Source organism: Coffea arabica, chromosome 1c (genome assembly GCF_036785885.1).
Source record: "Coffea arabica cultivar ET-39 chromosome 1c, Coffea Arabica ET-39 HiFi, whole genome shotgun sequence".
NCBI lineage: Eukaryota > Viridiplantae > Streptophyta > Magnoliopsida > Gentianales > Rubiaceae > Coffea > Coffea arabica.
Window position 1 is genome coordinate 52,533,793 of NC_092310.1, and position 21,135 is coordinate 52,554,927.

Below are 21,135 nucleotides of genomic sequence, written 5' to 3' on the forward strand. Positions count from 1 at the left end.
TATGTCCCTTACATATTCACATCGATCAAACTAGGTTTCCGATCATTTTTTGCTGGAATCCATCACGTGCAAGGCGTGTGATCATTTTTGAAGGGTAAATTTATCAAATTATATTTTACATAATCTAATCTATAGTCATCCACATTTTATAAAACAAATTTTTTCGTCCCTCACATTTTATAAAATAATTTTTTCATCCCTTACATTTCAAAAATGAATTTCTCCATCCCTCAATTTCAAAAAATGAATATTTTCATCCCTCACTAATTATGTGTGTGAGGGAAACCCTAAAAAACAAAAATATGTGTGAATACATTTTGTTTAAACACATGTATATGTCTATTTGATTTTGCTTAATAATACGAATAGCATAAATATATGTATGTGTCTATTTGATTTCACTTAACAATACGAATGCCATATATTATACGTGATCATTTGGTTTCATCTGGTATTAGTTAGTAAAAAATATTGCATTCATTGTCAAGTTGACCAATAAAGTTATTTTCAATCAAAATACAATAAGAATATGCAAATTAAGGTTATATTGGTAAATATTAGTCATAATCATGTAAAAAGAGAAGATAGCCCACAAGTTGGGTCCAATTACATACATGTATTTATGCTATTATTATTAAGCAAAATCAAATAGACATATACATGTGTTTAAAAAAAAATGTATTCACACACATAATTAGTGAGAAATGAAAAATTCATTTTTGAAATGTGAGAGATGGAGAAATTCATATTGTGAAATGTGAGGGACGAAAAAATTTATTTTATAAAATATGGAGGACTATAGATCAGATTATGTAAAATATAATTTGACAAATTTACCCTTAAAAAATGATCACGTGCCTTGCACGTGATGGATTCCTGCCAAAAAATGATTGAAAATCTAGTTAAGGACTAAATTTGATCGATGTGAATATGTAAGGGATATAAAATTACACTTTTAAAAGTGAGGGACGAAAAAAGTTATTTTACAAAATGTGAGGGATGTTTTGGACGATATTCCCTAACATAAATTAAATATGTGAAAGTTTAAAAAAATAAATAAATTTCCCATAACATACCAGCTCTTTATGAGAAACTGACAGGTTTTGTAGTATGTTTTGTACCAGCTCTTTATGGAAAACATACCAGTTCTTTATAGGAAAAATTTATGTGTCAGCTCGTCTGCATCAGACTGACATTGACACAGCCTGGCTACCAGTTATTTAAATATATATATATATATATATATATATTTTTTTTTGGCTACCAGGCTTAGTTTGCTCGGCAGCAATAGTTTCGTACGTACCCCTTGCCAGAACAACATTTGTCCGATTTTTTATTTTTTCACCTATATTCTGAGTAATTAGCCCTGGATCTGTTCTTTGCAAGGGCTTTTAGTTGTAGAGTCCTGCTGTTCTGGAGCAAAAGTTGGTATCTTTCTACAGCATTTAAACTGTTTTGTCTGTGTGCCTAATTGTATATAGTTCTATATTTGGAAGTTTCTTGCACTGGGGCTCTTGGTCTGTTCTGATGAGGGATTTGGCCAGCGAAGGGCGTGGATCAGTGGTGAGGATGTTGCCATGCTGCCTTTTAAGTGATCGGTGCTTAAACGTGTCTGAAATTTTGGTACACATGGGGGTACCATTTGGCACTGCTAGTGGTATCCAACAATGAATAATTATGCCTGATTGGTTGTTGGGTGTGAGTACTGCATTTTAATTCACTCCACCATGTGGTTGGACCAATCATTTGTTGGATTTAATCAGGTCTCTAATTTGGTGGTGAAAATCTTTCACGTGTTTGGCATATGTGAGGCTAGCCTTGACCAGATCGTCAAAATCCTTGAATCTTAACGTGGCAGCACTGCTTCCATGAGGCGTGTTTGGGCTGTCTGCATGCATGCCAAATATCCAAGGACGGCATGTATAGGGGAACCTATCTCTATCAGCATAAGTCCTACATGCCGAATGCATTGCAAGTGGAACCAAAACCACATATATGTTTTACAAGTGGAACCGGAGTCGAGTTTCCCAGTTACCCAAACCTATTGAATTGGAAATTGCAATGAATGGCTGGCTGCCCACCTGGAAACGCAGCCTCCAGGTATGCGAGGAGTGTGTTTTAAGATTTTTTTTCCCCCTGTCAAGATCGGGTCGTACAATCAGAGACAGCCCTACAAGTGAGCCCCATGGTTGGGTTGAATTAAGCTATATGATATTGGAATTTAAGAGTTCATTTGAATCATTAACTAATTAAATTTAAAATAAATAAATAAATAATATTGTGTGTTTGATAAAATTTTAAACTTAAACTCAATTAAAATAATATCTATTATTTAGATATAAACAAACTCAAATAATTAGAATTCAATTAAATAAGAAAAATTATTTGATTTTGACTCGATAAATAATAGACACAGGTTCAGACTTGTTAAAATAAATAAATAACCAAATTGGAATATCAGGGTGCGTGACATAATAGGCTCGCCCACATTCTTGCCTACGCAACAATTCATAATAGAATCGGTCGTGTTTTCAAAGAAGAAAAGATTTTTTTTTTTTTTAAAAAAAAAATGATAAAGAAGAATAGAATGCAGTAGTTAAAAAAAGTAGTGGGGAAAAAGGATATTTCTTTAGCACCCTCGCATTATTTTGTCCTACTATTCTACAATTTTCAAGAACTGCCACTCAATTGAATTGAAGCTCCTCCATGCCGTCGCCCATAATCAGAGGAGAAATTGACGTCTCTGTTTCCTTCCCAGACGAATTATTTTCTTGGAACACTCGAAATCCCCGCCCAATCATTCATAACATGCCAAACATCAGCTTTCTTAATGGTTCTGTTCTGTTGTCTTCTGCTAAATTGACGGCACTACTCCCACGTGGTAAACCGTAGAACCGTCGACTAGTTTGATATTTTCCTCGCAGTTGCTTCCTTGTTCTGCTCTGCTCTTCCTATATAAAGCCAACCCAACTATTTGCTCTTTCATCACCGAGTCAGTCAAGCCAATCTCTCTTTAACGTTTTCTTCAAGCTCTGAATTGATAGGCTCTGATCAGCTTCCTTCTTTTCTGCTCTCTTTCTCATCTATTCTTGAAGAGAAAGAGAGAAGTCCAATATCTACCTACCTAGTGTCTACACATTAGCAAAAACCATTGCGAGTTCAATCTGTTCCCCAATTACGGGTTTCTTGGGTTTGTAATTTGAAGACGAAAAATGGCAAAGAAAATGATGCACATGAAGTCATGGATGGAGGTTGCACCATCTCCTTTAGTTCTTCCATTGAAACCTTCTCATTCTCCTAAGCTGGAGACCATCAGAGAAGATAGAGCTGAAGGGCGCGACGACAGCGATGATGGATCATGATTATGGGTGTGGTGCCTTCCCCTTTTCTTATTCTGACGACCTTTTCTGGTGGCAGAATGTTTTCTCGGCCTAAGTCTTATGTAGATAGTCAAGAATATGAAATTATGTAATGTAGCTGGCTCTGATTAGTACAGTACGATCATAATCTAGATCTTAGAGGTTAGAGACATTCTCAATAAAATGTCCAATCTCTGATTTACTATCAACTATCAAGCTCTCTCTCTCTCTCTCTCTTAATTTATCTTTTGCTCATGCGTTCCTAACATGGCACATTGCAAGGGGAAAACATTGGTGTGAGAAGGATTTTGCCTTGTTTGAAAGTACAAAGCAAGGCAGAGTTGAATCTTTAAATACAGTTCATAAAACCACAACCCTTTCTCCCGGTAGCTCCATAAATATTATCATTATTGTGCATGGAATGCAGAACTAAAAAGCTATTGAAATTGTAGAATCTAAGGTCGTGCGCTAGTTAATTAAATCAATTGGTAGATGCTAGAAAAGTCAATTGTTAAACACTAAAAGGGTCTTTTCCTTATGGTTCCACTTGAAGAAAAACGATGAGAAGAGGGGATCGTGAACAATCCCAAAGAAAGAAAGAATGAATTTGGTTGGGTGTTGATGATTTCAATCCTACGTATTGCCTAATGCCGAATCCTGCAGCCATTTCTGCTGATGGTACGAAACATTTCAAATTCAACTGTTACTGCAGAGTTTAGAAAGAAATAATTAATATAATCGAAAGTCCACGATCCAGATGGGCCAGCCAAAACTAGAATCAAAATGCAAAGTTTTTTTTTTTTTTTTTTCGGCGTAGGAGTGTTCGAATTTTTGGCCCAACTAATTTTCCGCGGCTCGGAAGAGGGCGCTCGAACCCACTTCGAATATGTTAATAACTGGACTTGAACACTGGTGGACATGCCTAAAGAGGAACAGCCGCACTGGCCGAGCTACCCCGCTGAGGGTCCAAAATGCAAAGTTCTTACCATACAGCCATCTATTGATTCGATTTTAACGTTTACCAAAAAAGACCCATCCAATAAATTGAATTTTGATACTTGTGGTGTGTCTCATTTTTTTTATCTCTTTTCTTTTGGTAAATATAACTCGTATGTCAGTCTGCTTAGCGGGAAGTAGCCCCTAAAATTTGCATGCTAATAGCGTCAAATGTATTCTCTGATATTGGACTTTGGTTTCGTACCATTAGTATTTGATAATTTGACGTGCATCTCTGAGCTTTTAATTATCCCTTTATTTTGTGTTTATGGGCTACAGTATGCATGTTTGAGCTGATAAGTTAGTACATTCGAATGGTTTTTAACTTATTTCTTTTCTGGGGTGCCAAGGCGCCACCATCACTTAATCCTGTTGAAATTTATATTAAAAGAAGGTTTTGGTCGATCTTTCCAGACGGAAGAAAGTCCTACTCTACTGGACCAATGGATCTGATGCCGACCTACTACAGTATCCGCTCCCATCACGTCTGTAATAATACCAAATGGGCAGAAAATTTCTATTGCTGAGGTTGGTGAAAATTCAGGACCGTTTATTTTAACATATCAATTTGGATATTAACATCTTGTTTTTCTTCATCTCTAGGTCATTATACTTAATCAGGAAAACACTAACTTCACAAGTTCACTCGGCCAAATGTATTTTACGGCTCAGTAACCATGTAATTTACTGATATAGCAAAAGCAACATCCTGTCATAACTTAGGCCAACATTGGTTGTTATGGTTTACCTTTACTTCGTTTTCATTTTTCATTTATATTGAAGGATCTTTTTTTGTTCTTACTAATACTTTTGAGAGACCTGGAAGAATTATGTGTAAGGTTCACGTTCAAAAAATTTTCTTCAAAGAGTAATTACGTCCATTTTAACTCTTGAGTTAGTTTTGTGTACATAATAATAAGATTCTTACTAAGCAGCAAAAGTCAAAACTCGTTTGTTAATATGTTGAGGACAAGCTGGGATTAACCACAAATTGACTAGGTTGTTTTCGAAGAACAAAAGACCTATGAATTAACTTTTTAAATTCATGGAGTGAGAGGGCAATTCCGAATCCAGACCAATCTAGACAACGCTCACAACTTAAAATAAGACCCGTTCGGTACCAGACTTCCAGTACCCTGTAAACTAAGCAAGAATTGAAAATTTTAGTACAGAATTGTGTCCAACCCCTTTGTTAGTAACTCAAAATAAGATATGACTTTTCGTGAACAAGAGATTTGTTAATTAGGGTATCAGGCAAACTATTTAAAATAAAAAAAATCAACAATTTAATAGAAAATAATAACTAGCATGAACGATGAGTAACGCATAGGAATTAACGTGATTCGGGTTAATCACCAAACCTACGTCCACGGAGAAAAAAAAATTGTTCTTACTATGAGAGAAAAATATTATAAGATTACAACTTAGTTCTCAATCCCAACTCTTGTATAACCCTTTCACCTACTAATAACTCTCTTACTCCTTTCTTGTGTGTATTTGTCGTATGTCAATCTACCTATTTATAGAGAACATTATTTGATTAAAAAATCAAATAACAATAGGAAATCAATACTAATTTCTAAACTTATATTGAATAGGAAATAACTTCTAAATCCTAAACAAAATAGAAAAATTTTGACTACTATTTCAAGTAACTAAAATCAATTAGAAAACTAGTTATTTTTCACACAAAATAAAAATCTTGACTAAAAGAAATTAATCCAATTTTCTAACAAATCTCCATTTGACAAATATTTCTTTTAGGAAACATAGCAAATCATCCAAAAAAACTTCATATGCCTTTTTACCACGAAATACTTTCGTGCTTAACTACACACCCGAATTAAGACGATTTTGTTTTCAATTAATTCAATCGGCAAATGAAAGTGTATAATTAATCGAGTCCAACATCTAGTTGACTCGTGAGAGGAACCTCAATTCACCCTTTCCCGTAGCAGGATTTTTCCTCTCACCACCATTTGTAATTTGGGAACATTTTTGGATCCCCTTCCTTGCGCTACGCTCTCAACCCATTGAGATATTCAAATGACATAAATTACCATACTTCTTTTCTATCAATAAAATTGTCTCACCATATGTGATTTTCAAAATTTCACCTGCAACCAAAACATGGTAGCCCTCGGAGTCTATCTGGTTCAAAGAAATTAGATTCTTTTATAACCTTGGAACATAAATCACACCACCAAATGAACGAATCTTTTCATTCAGCATTTTGATTTTCACCATTTCAACATCTTTGATTTCATAAGTAGATCCATCACCTAAGAACACAAAATCTATCTTTTTTCTTTGGAGAGTATCAAAATAGTCTAATTTAGAGCAAACATGTGAAAAATATCCAGAATCTAAAATCCAACCATCACAAGAATAAATATTACTTATTACTTTTGAAGATTGTAAGAATATCTCCACTCGATATATATCCAACAACATCATCATACTTTTTCTCATCATTTTCCTTTCGATGAGAGCAATATCTTTGGACACGGTGAAACTCATGACAACGAAAACACTGGATTCCATTCTTTCTCTTAGCCTTTAAATCATCTGTCTAAAATTCACTGTCAAATTTTTTTCCCTCTTTTATTCTCATTTCGAACAATTAACATAACTTCTTGTGTCACATCCTGATTCACTTTTTTTTTTAAAAAAAAAATTTCATGATCCAACAAAGATGAATGCACATTCTCGAGCTCTAGAGTGTCCTTCCCATACAACAGGGTCGTTACGACACTTTTGTAAGAATCAACGACTGAGGTAAGAAGTAAAAATGCCTTATCTTCTTCATCAATATCTACGCCAACTTTTTGGAGTTGATCCAAAATTTCGTTGAACGTATTCATATGATCCATGAGATTGTCACTCTCCCATCTTTAACGTATAAAGTTGCCGCTTTAGATGCAATTTATTGGATAAACTTTTAGCCCGATAAAGTTTTTTTTTAATTTTTTTCAGAGTTCTGTTATAGAATCTTCCTCATCTATCACATTGTTTATGATGTTGTCTGCAATATAGAGTCAAATCGTGTCTGCACACCTTGCATTCAACTTTTCAAACTCATCATCTTTTATGCTTTCTGACTTCTTGTTCTTACCATTCAATATTTTTGCCAAATCTTATTGAATTAGAGCATTCTTCACTCTTTTTTGTCAAAGAGTGAAACTTATAGTTTTATTAAATGGTTGAATACAAAATTATATAGTTCCAAATGCCATGGTATGCCACCAACCACTTAGTCTCAAATAATTACATAGAATCCTAACGAAACTCTGATACAACTTGTTAGATTATCATTGCCAACTATTTGAGATAAAAAAAATCAATAATTTAATAGAAAATAATAACAATGAGCAACGCACAAGAATTAATGTGGTTTGACTTAATTACCAAACTTACGTCCACAGAGAAAAAAAAAACTATTCTTACTATAAGAGAAAAATATTAGAAGTTTGATTCTCAAGTTCAACTCTTATATAACCCGCTCACCTATTAAGAACCCTCTCACTCCTTTCTTGTGTGTTCTTATAGTATATCAATCTATCTATTTATAGAGAATATTATTTGGCCAAAAAATCAAATAACAATGGGAAATCAATACTAATTCTTAAATTTATACAGAATAGAAAATAATTTTTAAATCTTAACCAAAATAAAAAATTTCTTGACTACTATTTCAAATAACTAAAACTAATTAGTTCTCACACAAAATAAGGATTTTGATTAAAAAAATTAAACTAATTTTCTAACAAGATTAACAATAGACCAATATTGTTAAACTCGAACTGAATAACGACTCGGTTAAACTATTGAAAAATTATTGGTTAGTTGGATGGGTCGGATCGTTCTAAAAAATTCAGTGACATCAGCATGATGTCATGATTATTTTTATATTTTTATAAGTTTTAAAAATATTAAAATTAAGTTCTTGATTATATTCGACCAACCATACAAAATGTTTCAAAAATATTAGATTTGCAATTAAATATACATCTAAAAATTATATATAAAAGTGTGAATTCATGATAAAATATATCCATTCTCCAAAATTATTTGAAACACTAAATTAAAACAAATCATATCGAATTTGAAACCTTTTTGTTGGGATTATAGATTTTATAATACAAGTTAGAATTATTGATGATAAATTGATAAAATGATAGGGATAAAAATTTCTTGATTTAGTTCATCATTAATATTGGTAATTAGGTGTACCTAGAATATGATAAACCAGTGTATTCTTCATCACCTTTAAAAAAAATTTCCTTTTTTCTCTTTTGAAAAAAAGAAAACTTTCCAACCAAAATTTCCTCCAACTCTCTCATGAGAAAGAGATTAGAAAAAAATTTCTGATCTTATCCTATGAGAGGAGGCTCTCTCTAGTTTCGTTTTGTTTATGTGAATAAAGTCTCTTATAGATTTTGTGGTGAGAGTTTATTCTTTCTTAGAGGTTGATTAGTAAGAGCATTCTTTTCTTCAATGTTTGTCATTAATATTAGTAACAAAGTGTATCTAGAATGTGACAAACCAGTATGCTGCTCATTCTCTAAAAAAAAATCTCTTTTTTTTTCTCTTTTTAAAAAACTCTCTAATTAAACTTTCCTCCAATTCTCCAATGTTAGAATCCAACTTTTTATGGAGACATTCATTATATCTAGATAAGATGACATTAATAAATTTATATATGTGTCATTTGAATTCAAAATATTCCCATATAAAATATGCATTGAGATTTTAGTAAGTGACTTTTTTAAATGGCAGGATTGAAAAATATGTAGTACTAAATTTAAAATGATCACTCTTATTTTGACACATAATAAAGTGAAAATATGATATTAATAATGGGAGTAGCACTTGGATGGCAAGGATTGTTTCTTATGTGGGGCTAGGGGAAAAATGTGGTTGCTTCATATTTCAAGGGGCAAAGTGTTATTAACCCAAAGAAAATGAAATTGTAGAAGGACAAGAAAACCCCAAAGCACAACATGAAGGACTAATTTTAGGTCTCATAGAAATTACTATGTAAATAGAATAGATAACCCCAAAGCAGAAATATGAAATCTCCAAATTTTACCACCTTTAGCAGTACCTAACATTTGACAAAAAAGAAAAAAAGAGCAATACCTAACTTATTTATTTACCTAGTATACAGTATGTCAAGTCCTTCTAGAAATACTTCTGTAAGATTCATGGGTCACGGTGGTAGGATAAGTGGTTTTAGAGGCGAAAGCCAGGGTTTAAGAGGTATGCTTATTAATACTGATTTTGTTTGTTCGTTTGTTTGTTTTTCCTTCTTTTAAATATGTTATTTACATAACTTGTGTCTCAATAATGTAATAGATGGTGTGTTGTTTTAATACACATGGTAGTTTGCAAGAATTGCCCTAATAATTTCTTATGATGTTCCTTTTAAATTGAGTTATTTGACTTAGATCTGCTGGTTGAATATGTGAAGGGTTTGATCAACTGGTATGGATATTATTGTTGGGGTTGTATGTTAGTTTGGTAAATCTCTATAATGCTCTCCATAAATCTTAGGGGTTTGGTCAACTGGTATGTATGTTAGTTTGCATAATGCCCGCACAATGCATACAAGAAAAAAAAAAAGGATATTTTCACACGTGAAAAAAAGAATCTCTATAATTTGGTTGTCATGTGAAAAATATCATTTTTCTCTTCCATTAGCTGCAAAAGTGAGTTCCATTTTCTCTGCTTTCTACAAGAAAATGAAAATCTTCATTACTCTTTGTTGTTAGCTTGAAGTTCGGCCTCTTGTCCAGGCTTCACAGTTCATACCCACACAAAAACAATCACTTTGTTAAAACCGGTGCTTAGACCAATTAATTCGAGGTTTATTTGGCAATAAAGAAAGGAGGGTTCACTTTGTAATCAAGAATGGCTAAGCGGAGCTGTCAAGTACTCTAAAAAACTTGAAGTTTATGCAAAGGGTAGCTCAGAAAGAGGATAAAACTAAGAAAGAAGAGGAAGAAAAAGAACTTGTACCTGATGGAAATTTCCCTTCCCGTAGTGGCTCCCAAAAATGTGTTATCATTATGGAAGGGGATCCCCAACCTGGAGCGATCAGAGGTCGGATGTCATTTCTAAATTTTAATCCTTCTATAGATAAACTGAATGATGAAGCATCAAATTCACTTCAACCTGAGGCCCCATCTACCAGTTCAGGCATAGAAAGAGAAACAAATACAGATCGAGGAGATGGCTCTCCCCAAGTTGGGCTTGAGAACGAAGAACTAGAAAATTCGAGCTGCGGTTCCAATGCGGATCTCAAATAGAAAACGGTAGATGCGTATGAGCCATAGTATCCAAATAAATCACAGAAAAATATTCAAGGTGATGAATGGTCATCTCCTCACAATAATCACACTCCTCATAGGCAGCCTAAGCGGGAGAAGCTGGATTGGAATGTTCTAATGCCTCCGAAATCACGAAGCAAAGGAAAGTAAGATTTATGAATAGATTCCTATGGAGTCCAGATGAAATTTTTTTTACTAAATTTCACTTGCATCCATTATAGGATTGGTAGTTGTAACCTGAATTTTTAAGCATATAGTCAGAGGCTGATTTAATTTTAGCCGTGGTAGTTTTTTTAAATTTGCTTGAGAAGTTGTGATTTTCCTTTTTTTAATTTTATGGAACTACAGAAACCTTTTTGCCTTTCTTTTCATCATGGTATCATCTTATTCTGCAAAACAAAAAAAAAAGCTTGAAGTTTCTTATTTTTTATGTTTCTTTTCTTGTTCCCATAGTTACTGTTACTTTTTATGCCTTTTCCCTTGCTTTTGTTTTGCTAGATATATGCCTTTTTATTTTGTTTTCATCGGCATGAACATTTATGGTGTGTCTTCCGTGAAATTTTACTGAATGAAAAGTCTAATTGTTGAAATTTATTTTGTGGTAACCCTGATATTAGGATAAAAATGGTAGAAAAGTGGGGTAGAAAATGGGAAAAATGTTGAATAGTGAGGGAGAAAAAAAGGAAGAGAAAAAACCATTTTAGAGGGTGGAATGAGTCTAAATTGAAAGGATGCCTTGGTATTTAGCACTTGGATTCGTTTTTGGGACTCCTAGGAGAATAGAGAGTGCAGGTTCAACAATTTTTCTTTTTCAGCTGAAAAGTTAGCAGCTTACTGTTTCTTTTTGGCTGAATACTTATAGTTGCAATCCGGTATATTTTCCACCTTCAGAGGAGTGTGTTAGATGGAGTGAAAAACCTGTCAATTGGTTTAATGACATTATTGTGTTGTGTGCTATACAGGAGATGTCTAAGGTGGAAGCAGTATTAAAGAAATTGTCGAAGTTGTTTATATGCTCCGAGGCACAAAAACTAACTAGCGATGATGCTAGGATGCTGAAAAAGTTGTCTAAACTGGAAGTCATCTACGAAAAAGGGTCCTTGAGAAGGGGAGAGATGGTTATCCATGTGAACACTAAGGACTACAAACGGTTGAAGGAGGAGATAAGAAGGGAGAGAGAAGTGATTTCCTCGATTCTATCAAAGGTCAAACAACACATTGATTACCCAACTCTATTGGAGTGGACTGCAAAGTTAAGTATTGTGACTAATGCACGTGCATGTGTACCATCAGTGAGGGAGTCAGATTTTGTTGTCATACCCTCAAGGAAGGATTGAAGAAAGGAATAACACATGTATTTGATAAGTTCATGTTTCCCAAATTAAATGAAATTGAGGAGAAACGAGCTGTTGCAAAGCATTTGGATGGTTTTAAGGTGTTGTTGTTGGATATGAAAACCATGGTTGACAATGATTTGGTTGGGAAGAATACTCAAGATGAGGGAAAGAATGTGGCAGTGGACAAAGGCAAAGGTGGAAAAGATGATGATGAGAAGAATGTGACAAAGGGCAACAGCAAGGGGGAAAAGGATGATAGAACTCCTGGTAATGGCACTAATGGGGACAATGGAGTGGGCAATGGGGATAATGGTGGTAAGAAAAGGGCGTTAATCCATCAATCATCTTTTGGTAAGAGTGTGGTGTTGATTCTCTGCGCTACAGTCTTACGTTATTTAATTTTATCACTTATTTTGGTATCAACTTGTTTAACTTTCCTCTTTTCATCTTGCCGTCAACTTTTCAACGGTCTTCAATGAGTTCTTCATACTTGCAGTAAACCCCACAACCAGTAGAACAAATTTAGCGACATTGCCCAAAGCCAATACTCTCGTCGTTTTATCCACCAGATGATCACTCTTGGATTTTTTTCTTCATGGTTAAAGTGGTTCATCAGTTATCGGTTCAAAACATTCTCCCCAGCAACCTAGGACCAAAAGAGAAGAGAAGAAAACTAATCATAAGATCAGAATAACAGGCATAAACAATTGCAATTGCAAACAAGTTATAACTTTTTCGTTTTACTCCCATAATCCATCAATCAGAGTTTAGTGCTAATTCTCTGTGTTATAGTCTCATATTCTTCAACTTTATCATTGATTTTATCATAACCTTTTTCACTTTTCTCTTATTATCCTGTCGTCAACTTTTCAATAGTCTTGAATGAATTCTTCATAATTGCAGCAAATCCTACAACCTGTAGAACAAATTCAGCAGCAGCACCCAAAAATAAAACTCTTGCCACTTTATCCACTAGAAGATCAATCTTGGATTTTTTTCTCATGGAATTAAAATGCTTCAACAGTTGTTAGTTCAAAACATCCTCTCTCACAAAAAAAGTACCAAAAGAGAAGGAACAAAACTATAATAAGATCAAAATAATATGCATAAGAATTTGCGAATCGAAACATGTTATAGCTATAAGCAAAGGAACATGTTACAGTTGATCCATTTGGATTGTTATTTTTAAAAGTTTTTATAGAAAGATGTACTGTAACAATTTGTTATATGTGAAATAAAAAGATGATTGAAAAATGTGCTCACGAAAAACGTAAAATTTTTTTAGTGAAAAATCACAATCCAAAAGTACATTTTGGAAATATCACATTTTTCATTCATTTTTTATCCCCATATATCAAATAGTTACAGTACATTTTTCTATAAAATTTTCTAAAATAGCAATCCAAACGGGCCAGAGAAACAACATATTTTAGAAAACGGAGAAGCTTTTAATTGCAAATTATCTTTCTAACCTTCATTGCAAACTACTTCCTATTTTATTTCCTAAATAATCGTTGCTAACTCCTTTCTAACCAATAAAAAAAAATGATGAAAAGTTTTTTGAACTGGAGATGATATAATGCACTCGCCTTTTCAATAATTATTTGACTACATTTTCTTAATTAACTATGAAAGACAAATAATCACACAATTCCACGCATGATAGCCTTTCGTGTTCATAAGAATAAAAAAATTACTATGTACAAGAAATTTCTTATGGTGTTCCCTTTAAGTTGAGTTATTTGACATGGATCTGCTGGTTGAATATGTCAAAGGTTTGATCAACTGGTATGGATATTATTGTTGGGGTTGTATGTTGGTTTGGTAAATCTCTATAATGCTCTTCATAAATCTTAGGGGTTTGGTCAACTGGTATGTATGTTAGTTTGCGTAATGCCCTCACAACGCATATAATAAAAAAAAAAGGATATTTTCACATTTGAAAAAAAAGAATTGCTATAATTTGGTTGTCATGTGAAAAATATTGTTTTTCTCCTCCATTAACTACAAAAGTGAGTTCCACTCTATCTGTTTTCTACAGGAAAATGAAAATCTTTATAACTCTTTGTTCTTAGCTTGAAATTTCTTATTTTTTACTTTTCTTTTCTTGTTCCCGTAGTTACTGTTACTTTTGATGCCTTTTTCCTTTGCTTTTGTTTTGCTAGATATATGACTTTTTATTTTGTTTTCATCGGCATGAACGTTTATGGTGCTTCTTTCATGAAAGTTTACTGAATGACAACTCTAATTGTTGAAATTTGTTTTATGGTACCCCTGATATTAGGATAAAAATGATAGAAAAGTGGGGTAGAAAATGGAAAAAATGTTGAATAGTGAGGGTGAAAAAAAGAAAGAGAAGAAACCATTTTAGAGGGTGGAATGAGTCTAAATTGAAAGGATGCCATGGTATTTAGTTCTTAGATTAGTCTTTTGGGGCTCCAAGGAGAATGGAGAAAGCAGGTTGAACTTTTTTTCTTTTTCAGCTAAAATGTTAGCAGCTTATTGTTTCTTTTTGGCTGAATACTTGTAGTTGCAATCCGGTATATTTTCTACCTTCATAAGAATGTGTTAGATGGAGTGAAAAACCTGTCAGTTGGTGTAATGACATTATTGTGTTGTGTACAATACAGAAGATGTCTAAGGCGGAACGGCATTAAAAAAATTGCCGAAGTTGTTGATATGCTCCGAGACACAAAAACTAGTTAGCGATGATGCTAGGATGCTGAAAAAGTTGTCTAAACAGCAAGTTGTCTACGAAAAAGAGCCCTTGAGAAGGGGAGAGGTGGTTATCCCTGTGAACACTAAGGACTACAGGCGGTTGGAGGAGGAGATTAGAAGGGAAAGAGAAGTGATCTCCTCGATTCTATCAAAGGTCAAACAACATATTGATTACCTAACTCTATTGGAGTGGACTGCAAAGTTTAGTGTAGTGACTAAAATAGCAATCCAAATGGGCCAGAGAAATAACATATTTTAGAAAATGGAGAAGCTTTTAATTGCAAATTATCTCTGAAACGTTCATTGCAAACTATTTCCTACTTCATTGGATTTTTTCCAGTTGAGTTATTTGACTTGGATCTGTTGGTTGAATATGTCAAGGGTTTGATCAACTGGTATGGATATTATTGTTGGGGTTGTATGTTAGTTTGATAAATCTCTATAATGCTCTCCATAAATCTCAGGGGCTTCGTCAACTGGTATGTATGTTAGTTTGCGTAATGCCCTCACAACGCATGCAAGAAAAAAAAAGGATATTTTCACATGTGAAAAAAAAGAGTCGCTATAATTTGGTTGTCATGTGAAAAATATCTTTTTTCTCCTCCATTAGCTACAAAAGTGAGTTCCACTCTATCTGCTTTCTACAGGAAAATAAAAATCTTCATTATTCTTTGTTTTTAGCTTGAAGTTTCTTATTTTTTACGTTTCCTTTCTTGTTCCCGTAGTTACTGTTTCCTTTGATGCCTTTTTCTATTGCTTTTGTTTTGCTAGATATATGCCTTTTTATTTTTTTTTATTGGCATGAACGTTTATGGTGCTTCTTCCGTGAAAGTTTACTGAATGACATGTCTAATTGTTAAAATTTATTTTGTGGTACCCCTGATATTAGGATAAAAATGATAGAAAAGTGGGGTAGAAAATAGGAAAAATGTTGAATAGTAAGGGAGAAAAAAGGAAGAAAAGAAACCATTTTAGAGGGTGGAATGAGTCTAAGTTGAAAGGATGCCATGGTATTTAGCTCTTGGATTCGTCTTTTGGGACTCTTAGGAGAATGGAGAAGACATGTTCAACTTTTTTTCTTTTAAATTGAAAAGTTAGCAGCTTATTGTTTCTTTCTGGCTAAAAACTTGTAGTTGTAATCCGGTATATTTTCTACCTTCATAGGAGTGTTTTAGATGGAGTGAAAAACCTGTCAGTTGGTTTAATGACATTATTGTGTTGTGTGCTATACAGAAGACGTCTAAGGCGGAAGCGACATTGAAAAAATTGCCGAAGTTGTTGATAAGCTCCGAGACACAAAAACTAGTTAGAGATGATACTAGGATGCTAAAAAAGTTGTCTAAATTGGAAATTGTCTATGAAAAAGAGCTTTTGAGAAGGGGAGTAGTTGTTATCCCTTTGAACACTAAGGACTACAGGCGGTTAGAGGAGGAGAATAGAAAGGAGATAGAAATGATCTCCTCGATTCTATGAAAGGTCAAACAACACATTGATTACCCAACTCTATTGGAGTGGACTGCAAAGTTAAGTGTAGTGACTAAAATAACAATCCAAATGGGCGAGAGAAACAACATATTTTAGAAAATAGAGAAGCTTTTAATTACAACTTATCTCTCAAACGTTTATCTCAAACTACTTCCTATTTACTTCTTAAATGATAATTGCTAACTCCTTTCTAACCAATAAGAAAGAATGATGAAAAGTTTTGCAGTCGCCTTTTCAATAATTATTTGACTACATTTTTTAATTAACCATGAAAGATAAATTATCACACAATTTCACGTGTGATAACCTTTCATGTTCATAAGAATAAAAAATTTATCATATACAAGAAATATCTTATGATGTTCACTTTCAGTTGAGTTATTTGACTTGGATCTGGTGGTTGAATATGTCAAGGGTTTGATGAATTGGTACGGATATTATTGTTGGGGTTGTATGTTAGTTTGGTAAATCTCTATAACGTTCTCCATAAATCTCAGGGGTTTGGTCAACTAGTATGTATGTTAATCTACGTAATGCCCTCACAACACATCTAAGAAAAAAGAAGTATATTTGCACACGTGAAAAAAAGAATCGCTATAATTTGGTTGTAATGTGAAAAAAATCTTTTTTCTCCTCCATTAGCTGCAAAAGTGAGTTCCACTCTGTCTGCTTTCTACAGGAAAATGAAAATCTTCATTACTCTTTGTTCTTAGTTTGAAGTTTATTATTTTTTACATTTCTTTTCTTGTTCCCGCAGTTACTGTTACTTTTGATGCCCTTTTCTCTTGTTTTTGTTTTGCAAGATATATGCTTTTTTATTTTGTTTTAATCGGCATGAATGTTTATTGTGCTTCTTCCGTGAAATTTTATTGAATAACAAGTCTAATTGTTGAAATTTGTTTTTATGGTTCCCCCTGATATTACGATAAAAATGGTGGAAATGTGGGGTAGAAAATGGTAAAAATGCTGAATAATGAAAGAGAAAAAAAGGAAGAGAAGAAACCATTTTAGATGGTGGAATGAGTCTAAATTGAAAGGATATCATGGTATTTAGCTCTTGGATTCGTCTTTTGGGGCTCCTAGGCAAATGGAGAAGGCAGGTTGAACTTTTTTTCTTTTTCAGTTGAAAAGTTAGCAGCTTATTGTTTCTTTTTGGCTGAATACTTGTAGTTGCAATTCGGTATATTTTCTACCTTCATAGAAGTGTGTTAGATGGAGTGAAAAACCTTTCAGTTGGTTTAATGACATTATTGTGTTGTGTGCTATACAGAAGACGTTTAAGGCGGAAGTGGCATTGAAGAAATTGCCGAAGTTGTTGATATGCTTCGAGACACAAAAACTAGCATGTGATGATGCTAGGATGCTGAAAAAGTTGTCTAAACTGGAAGTTGTCTACGAAAAAGGGCTTTTGAGAAGGGGAGAAGTGGTTATCCCTGCGAACACTAAGGACTACAGGCGGTTGGGGGAGGAGATTAGAAGGGAGAGAGAAGTGACCTCCTCGATACTATCAAAGGTCAAACAACACATTGATTACCGAACTCTATTGGAGTGGACTGCAAAGTTAAGTGTAGTGACTAAAATAGCAATCCAAACATGCGAGAGAAACAACATATTTCAGAAAACGGAGAAACTTTTAATTGCAACTTATCTCTCAAACGTTCATTGCAAACTACTTCCTATTTTATTTTCTAAATGATCATTGCTAACTCCTTTCTAACCAATAAAAAAGAATGATGAAAAGTTTTTTGAACTGGAGATGATGTAATGCACCCGGCTTTTCAATAATTATTTACTACATTTTTTTAATTAACCATAAAAGATAAATAATCACACAATTTCACGTGTGATAACTTTTCGTGTTCATAACAATAAAAAAATTACCATATACAAGAAATTTCTTAAGATGTTCCCTTTAAGTTGAGTTATTTGACTTGGATCTGCCGGTTGAATTTGTCAAGGATTTGATCAACTGGTATGGATATTATTGTTGGGGTTGTATGTTAGTTTTGTAAATCTCTATAACGCTCTCTATAAATCTCAGGGGTTTGGTCAACTGGTATGTATGTTAGTCTGCGTAATGCCCTCACAACACATCCAAGAAAAAAAAAAAATATTTTCACGTGTGAAAACAAAGAATCGCTATAATTTGGTTGTCATGTGAAAAATATCTTTTTTCTCCTCCATTAGCGGCAAAAGTTAGTTCCACTCTGTCTGCTTTCTACAGGAAAATAAAAATCTTCATTATTCTTTGTTCTTAGCTTGAAATTTCTTATTTTTTACGTTTTTTTTCTTGTTCCCGTAGTTACTGTTACCTTTGATGCCTTTTTCCTTTGCTTTTGTTTTGCTAGATATATGCTTTTTTATTTTGTTTTCGTTGGCTTGAACGTTTATGGCACTTCTTCCGCGATATTTTACTGAATGACAAGTCTAATTGTTGAAATTTATTTTGTGGTACCCCTGATATAAGGATAAAATTGGTAGAAAAGTGGGATAGAAAATGGGAAAAATGTTGAATAGTGAGGGAGAAAACAAGGAAGAAAAGAAGCTATTTTAAAGGATGGAATGAATCTAAGTTGAAAGGATGTCATGGTATTTAACTCTTGGATTCGTCTTTTGGGGCTCCTAGGAGAATGGAGAAGACAGGTTCAACTTTTTTTCTTTTTAGTTGAAAAGTTAGTTGTTTATTGTTTCTTTTTGGATAAAAACTTGTTGTTGCAACCTGGTATATTTTCTACTTTCCTAAGAGTGTTTTAGATGGAGTGAAAAACCTGTCAATTGGATTAATGACATTATTGTGTTGTATGCTTGACAGAAGACGTCTAAGGCGAAAGCGGCATTGAAGAAATTGCCGAAGTTGTTGATTTGATCCGAGACACAAAAACTAGCTAGTGATGATGCTAGGATGCTGAAAAAGTTATCTAAACTGGAAGTTGTCTACGAAAAAGGACCTTTGAGAAGTGGAGAAGTGGTTATCCCTGTGAACACTAAGAACTACATGCGGTTGGAGGAGGAGATTCTAGAATGGAGAGAGAAATGATCTCTTTGATTTTATCAAAGGTCAAACAACACATTGATTACCGAACTCTATTGGAGTGGACTGCAAAGTTAAGTGTAGTGACTAAAATAGCAATCCAAACGGGCGAGAGAAACAACATATTTCAGAAAACGGAGAAGCTTTTAATTGCAACTTATCTTTGAAACGTTCATTGCAAACTACTTCCTATTTTACTTCCTAAATGATCATTGCTAACTCCTTTCTAACAAAAAAAAAAAAGAATGATGAAAAGTTTTTTGAACTGGAGATGATGTAATGCACTCGCCTTTTCAATAATTATTTGACTGCATTTTTTAATTAACCATGAAAGATAAATAATCACACAATTTCACGTGTGATTACTTTTCATGTTCCTAAGAATAAAAAAATTACCATATGCAAGAAATTTCTTATGATGTTCCCTTTCAGTTGAGTTATTTGACTTGGATCTGTTGGTTAAATATGTCAAGGGTTTGAGCAACTGGTATGTATATTATTGTTGGGGTTGTGTGTTAGTTGATAAATCCCTATAATGCTCTCCATAAATCTTAGGAGTTGGGTCAACCGGTATATATGTTAATTTGCGTAATGCCCTCACAACGTATACAAAAAAAAAAGGATATTTTCACATATGAAATAAAAAGAATCGCTATAATTTGGTTGTCATGTGAAAAATATCTTTTTTCTCCTCCATTAGCGGCAAAAGTGAGTTCCACTCTGTCTGTTTTCTACAGAAAAATAAAAATCTTCATTATTCTTTGTTCTTACCTTGAAATTTCTTGTTTTTTACGTTTTTTTTCTTCTTCCCGTAGTTACTGTTACCTTTGATGCCTTATTCCTTTGCTTTCGTTTTGCTAGATATATGTTTTTTCTTTTGTTTTCGTTGGCTTGAACGTTTATGGCGCTTCTTCCGCGATATTTTACTGAATGACAAGTCTAATTGTTGAAATTTATTTTGTGGTACCCCTGATATAAGGATAAAATTGGTAGAAAAGAGGGTAGAAAATGGAAAAAATGTTGAATAGTGAGGCACAAAAAAAGAAAGAAAAGAAACTATTTTAAAGGGTGCAATGAATCTAAGTTGAAAGGATGCCATGGTATTTAACTCTTGGATTCGTCTTTTGGGGCTCCTAGGAGAATGGAGAAGACAGGTTCAACTTTTTTTCTTTTCAGTTGAAAAGTTAGCTGTTTATTGTTTCTTTTTGGCTAAAAACCTGTAGTTGCAATCTGGTATATTTTCTACCTTCATAGGAGTGTTTTAGATGGAGTGAAAAACCTGTCAATTGGATTAATGACATTATTGTGTTGTATACTATACAGAAGACGTCTAAGGCGGAAGAGGCATTGAAGAAATTGCCGAAGTTGTTGATATGCTCCGAGACACAAAAACTAGCCAGTGATGATGCTAGGATGCTGAAAAAGTTGTCTAAACTGGAAGTTGTCTACGAAAAAGGACCATTGAGAAGGGGAGAAGTGGTTATCCCTGTGAACACTAAGGACTACAGGCGGTTGGAGGAGGAGATTAGAAGGAAGAGAGAAATGGTCTCCTCGATTCTATCAAAGGTCAAACAACACATTGATTATCTAGCTCTATCGGAGTGGATTGCAAAGTTAAGTGTAGTGACTAAAATAACAATTCAAACGGCCGAGAGAAACAACATATTTTAGAAAACGGAAAAGCTTTTAATTGCAACTTATCTCTCAAACATTCATTGCAAACTACTTTCTATTTTACTTCCTAAATGATCGTTGCTAACTCCTTTATAACCAATAAAAAAGAATGATAAAAAGTTTTTTGAACTGGAGATGATGTAATGCACCCAGCTTTTCAATAATTATTTGACTACATTTTTTTAATTAACCATGAAAGATAA

At 33.6% G+C, this 21,135-nt stretch overlaps 1 protein-coding gene across 1 annotated transcript; it reads left to right on the top strand.

Moving 5' to 3' along the window:
* Positions 1 to 9,526: 9,526 nt before the first annotated feature.
* Positions 9,527 to 10,666, top strand: LOC140005957 (uncharacterized). Its single transcript, XM_072047348.1, has 2 exons — positions 9,527 to 9,617; positions 10,278 to 10,666. Exons 1-2 carry the CDS (start codon positions 9,527 to 9,529, stop codon positions 10,664 to 10,666), a joined length of 480 nt encoding a protein of 159 aa, XP_071903449.1.
* Positions 10,667 to 21,135: the final 10,469 nt, after the last annotated feature.

Coding starts and splice junctions, on each gene's coding strand:
- LOC140005957 (XM_072047348.1), top strand. CDS start 9,527: ATGTCAAGTCCTTCTAGAAATACTTCTGTAAGATTCATGGGTCACGGT. Junction 9,618..10,277: donor CGAAAGCCAGGGTTTAAGAG/GTATGCTTATTA, acceptor AGAATGGCTAAG/CGGAGCTGTCAAGTACTCTA.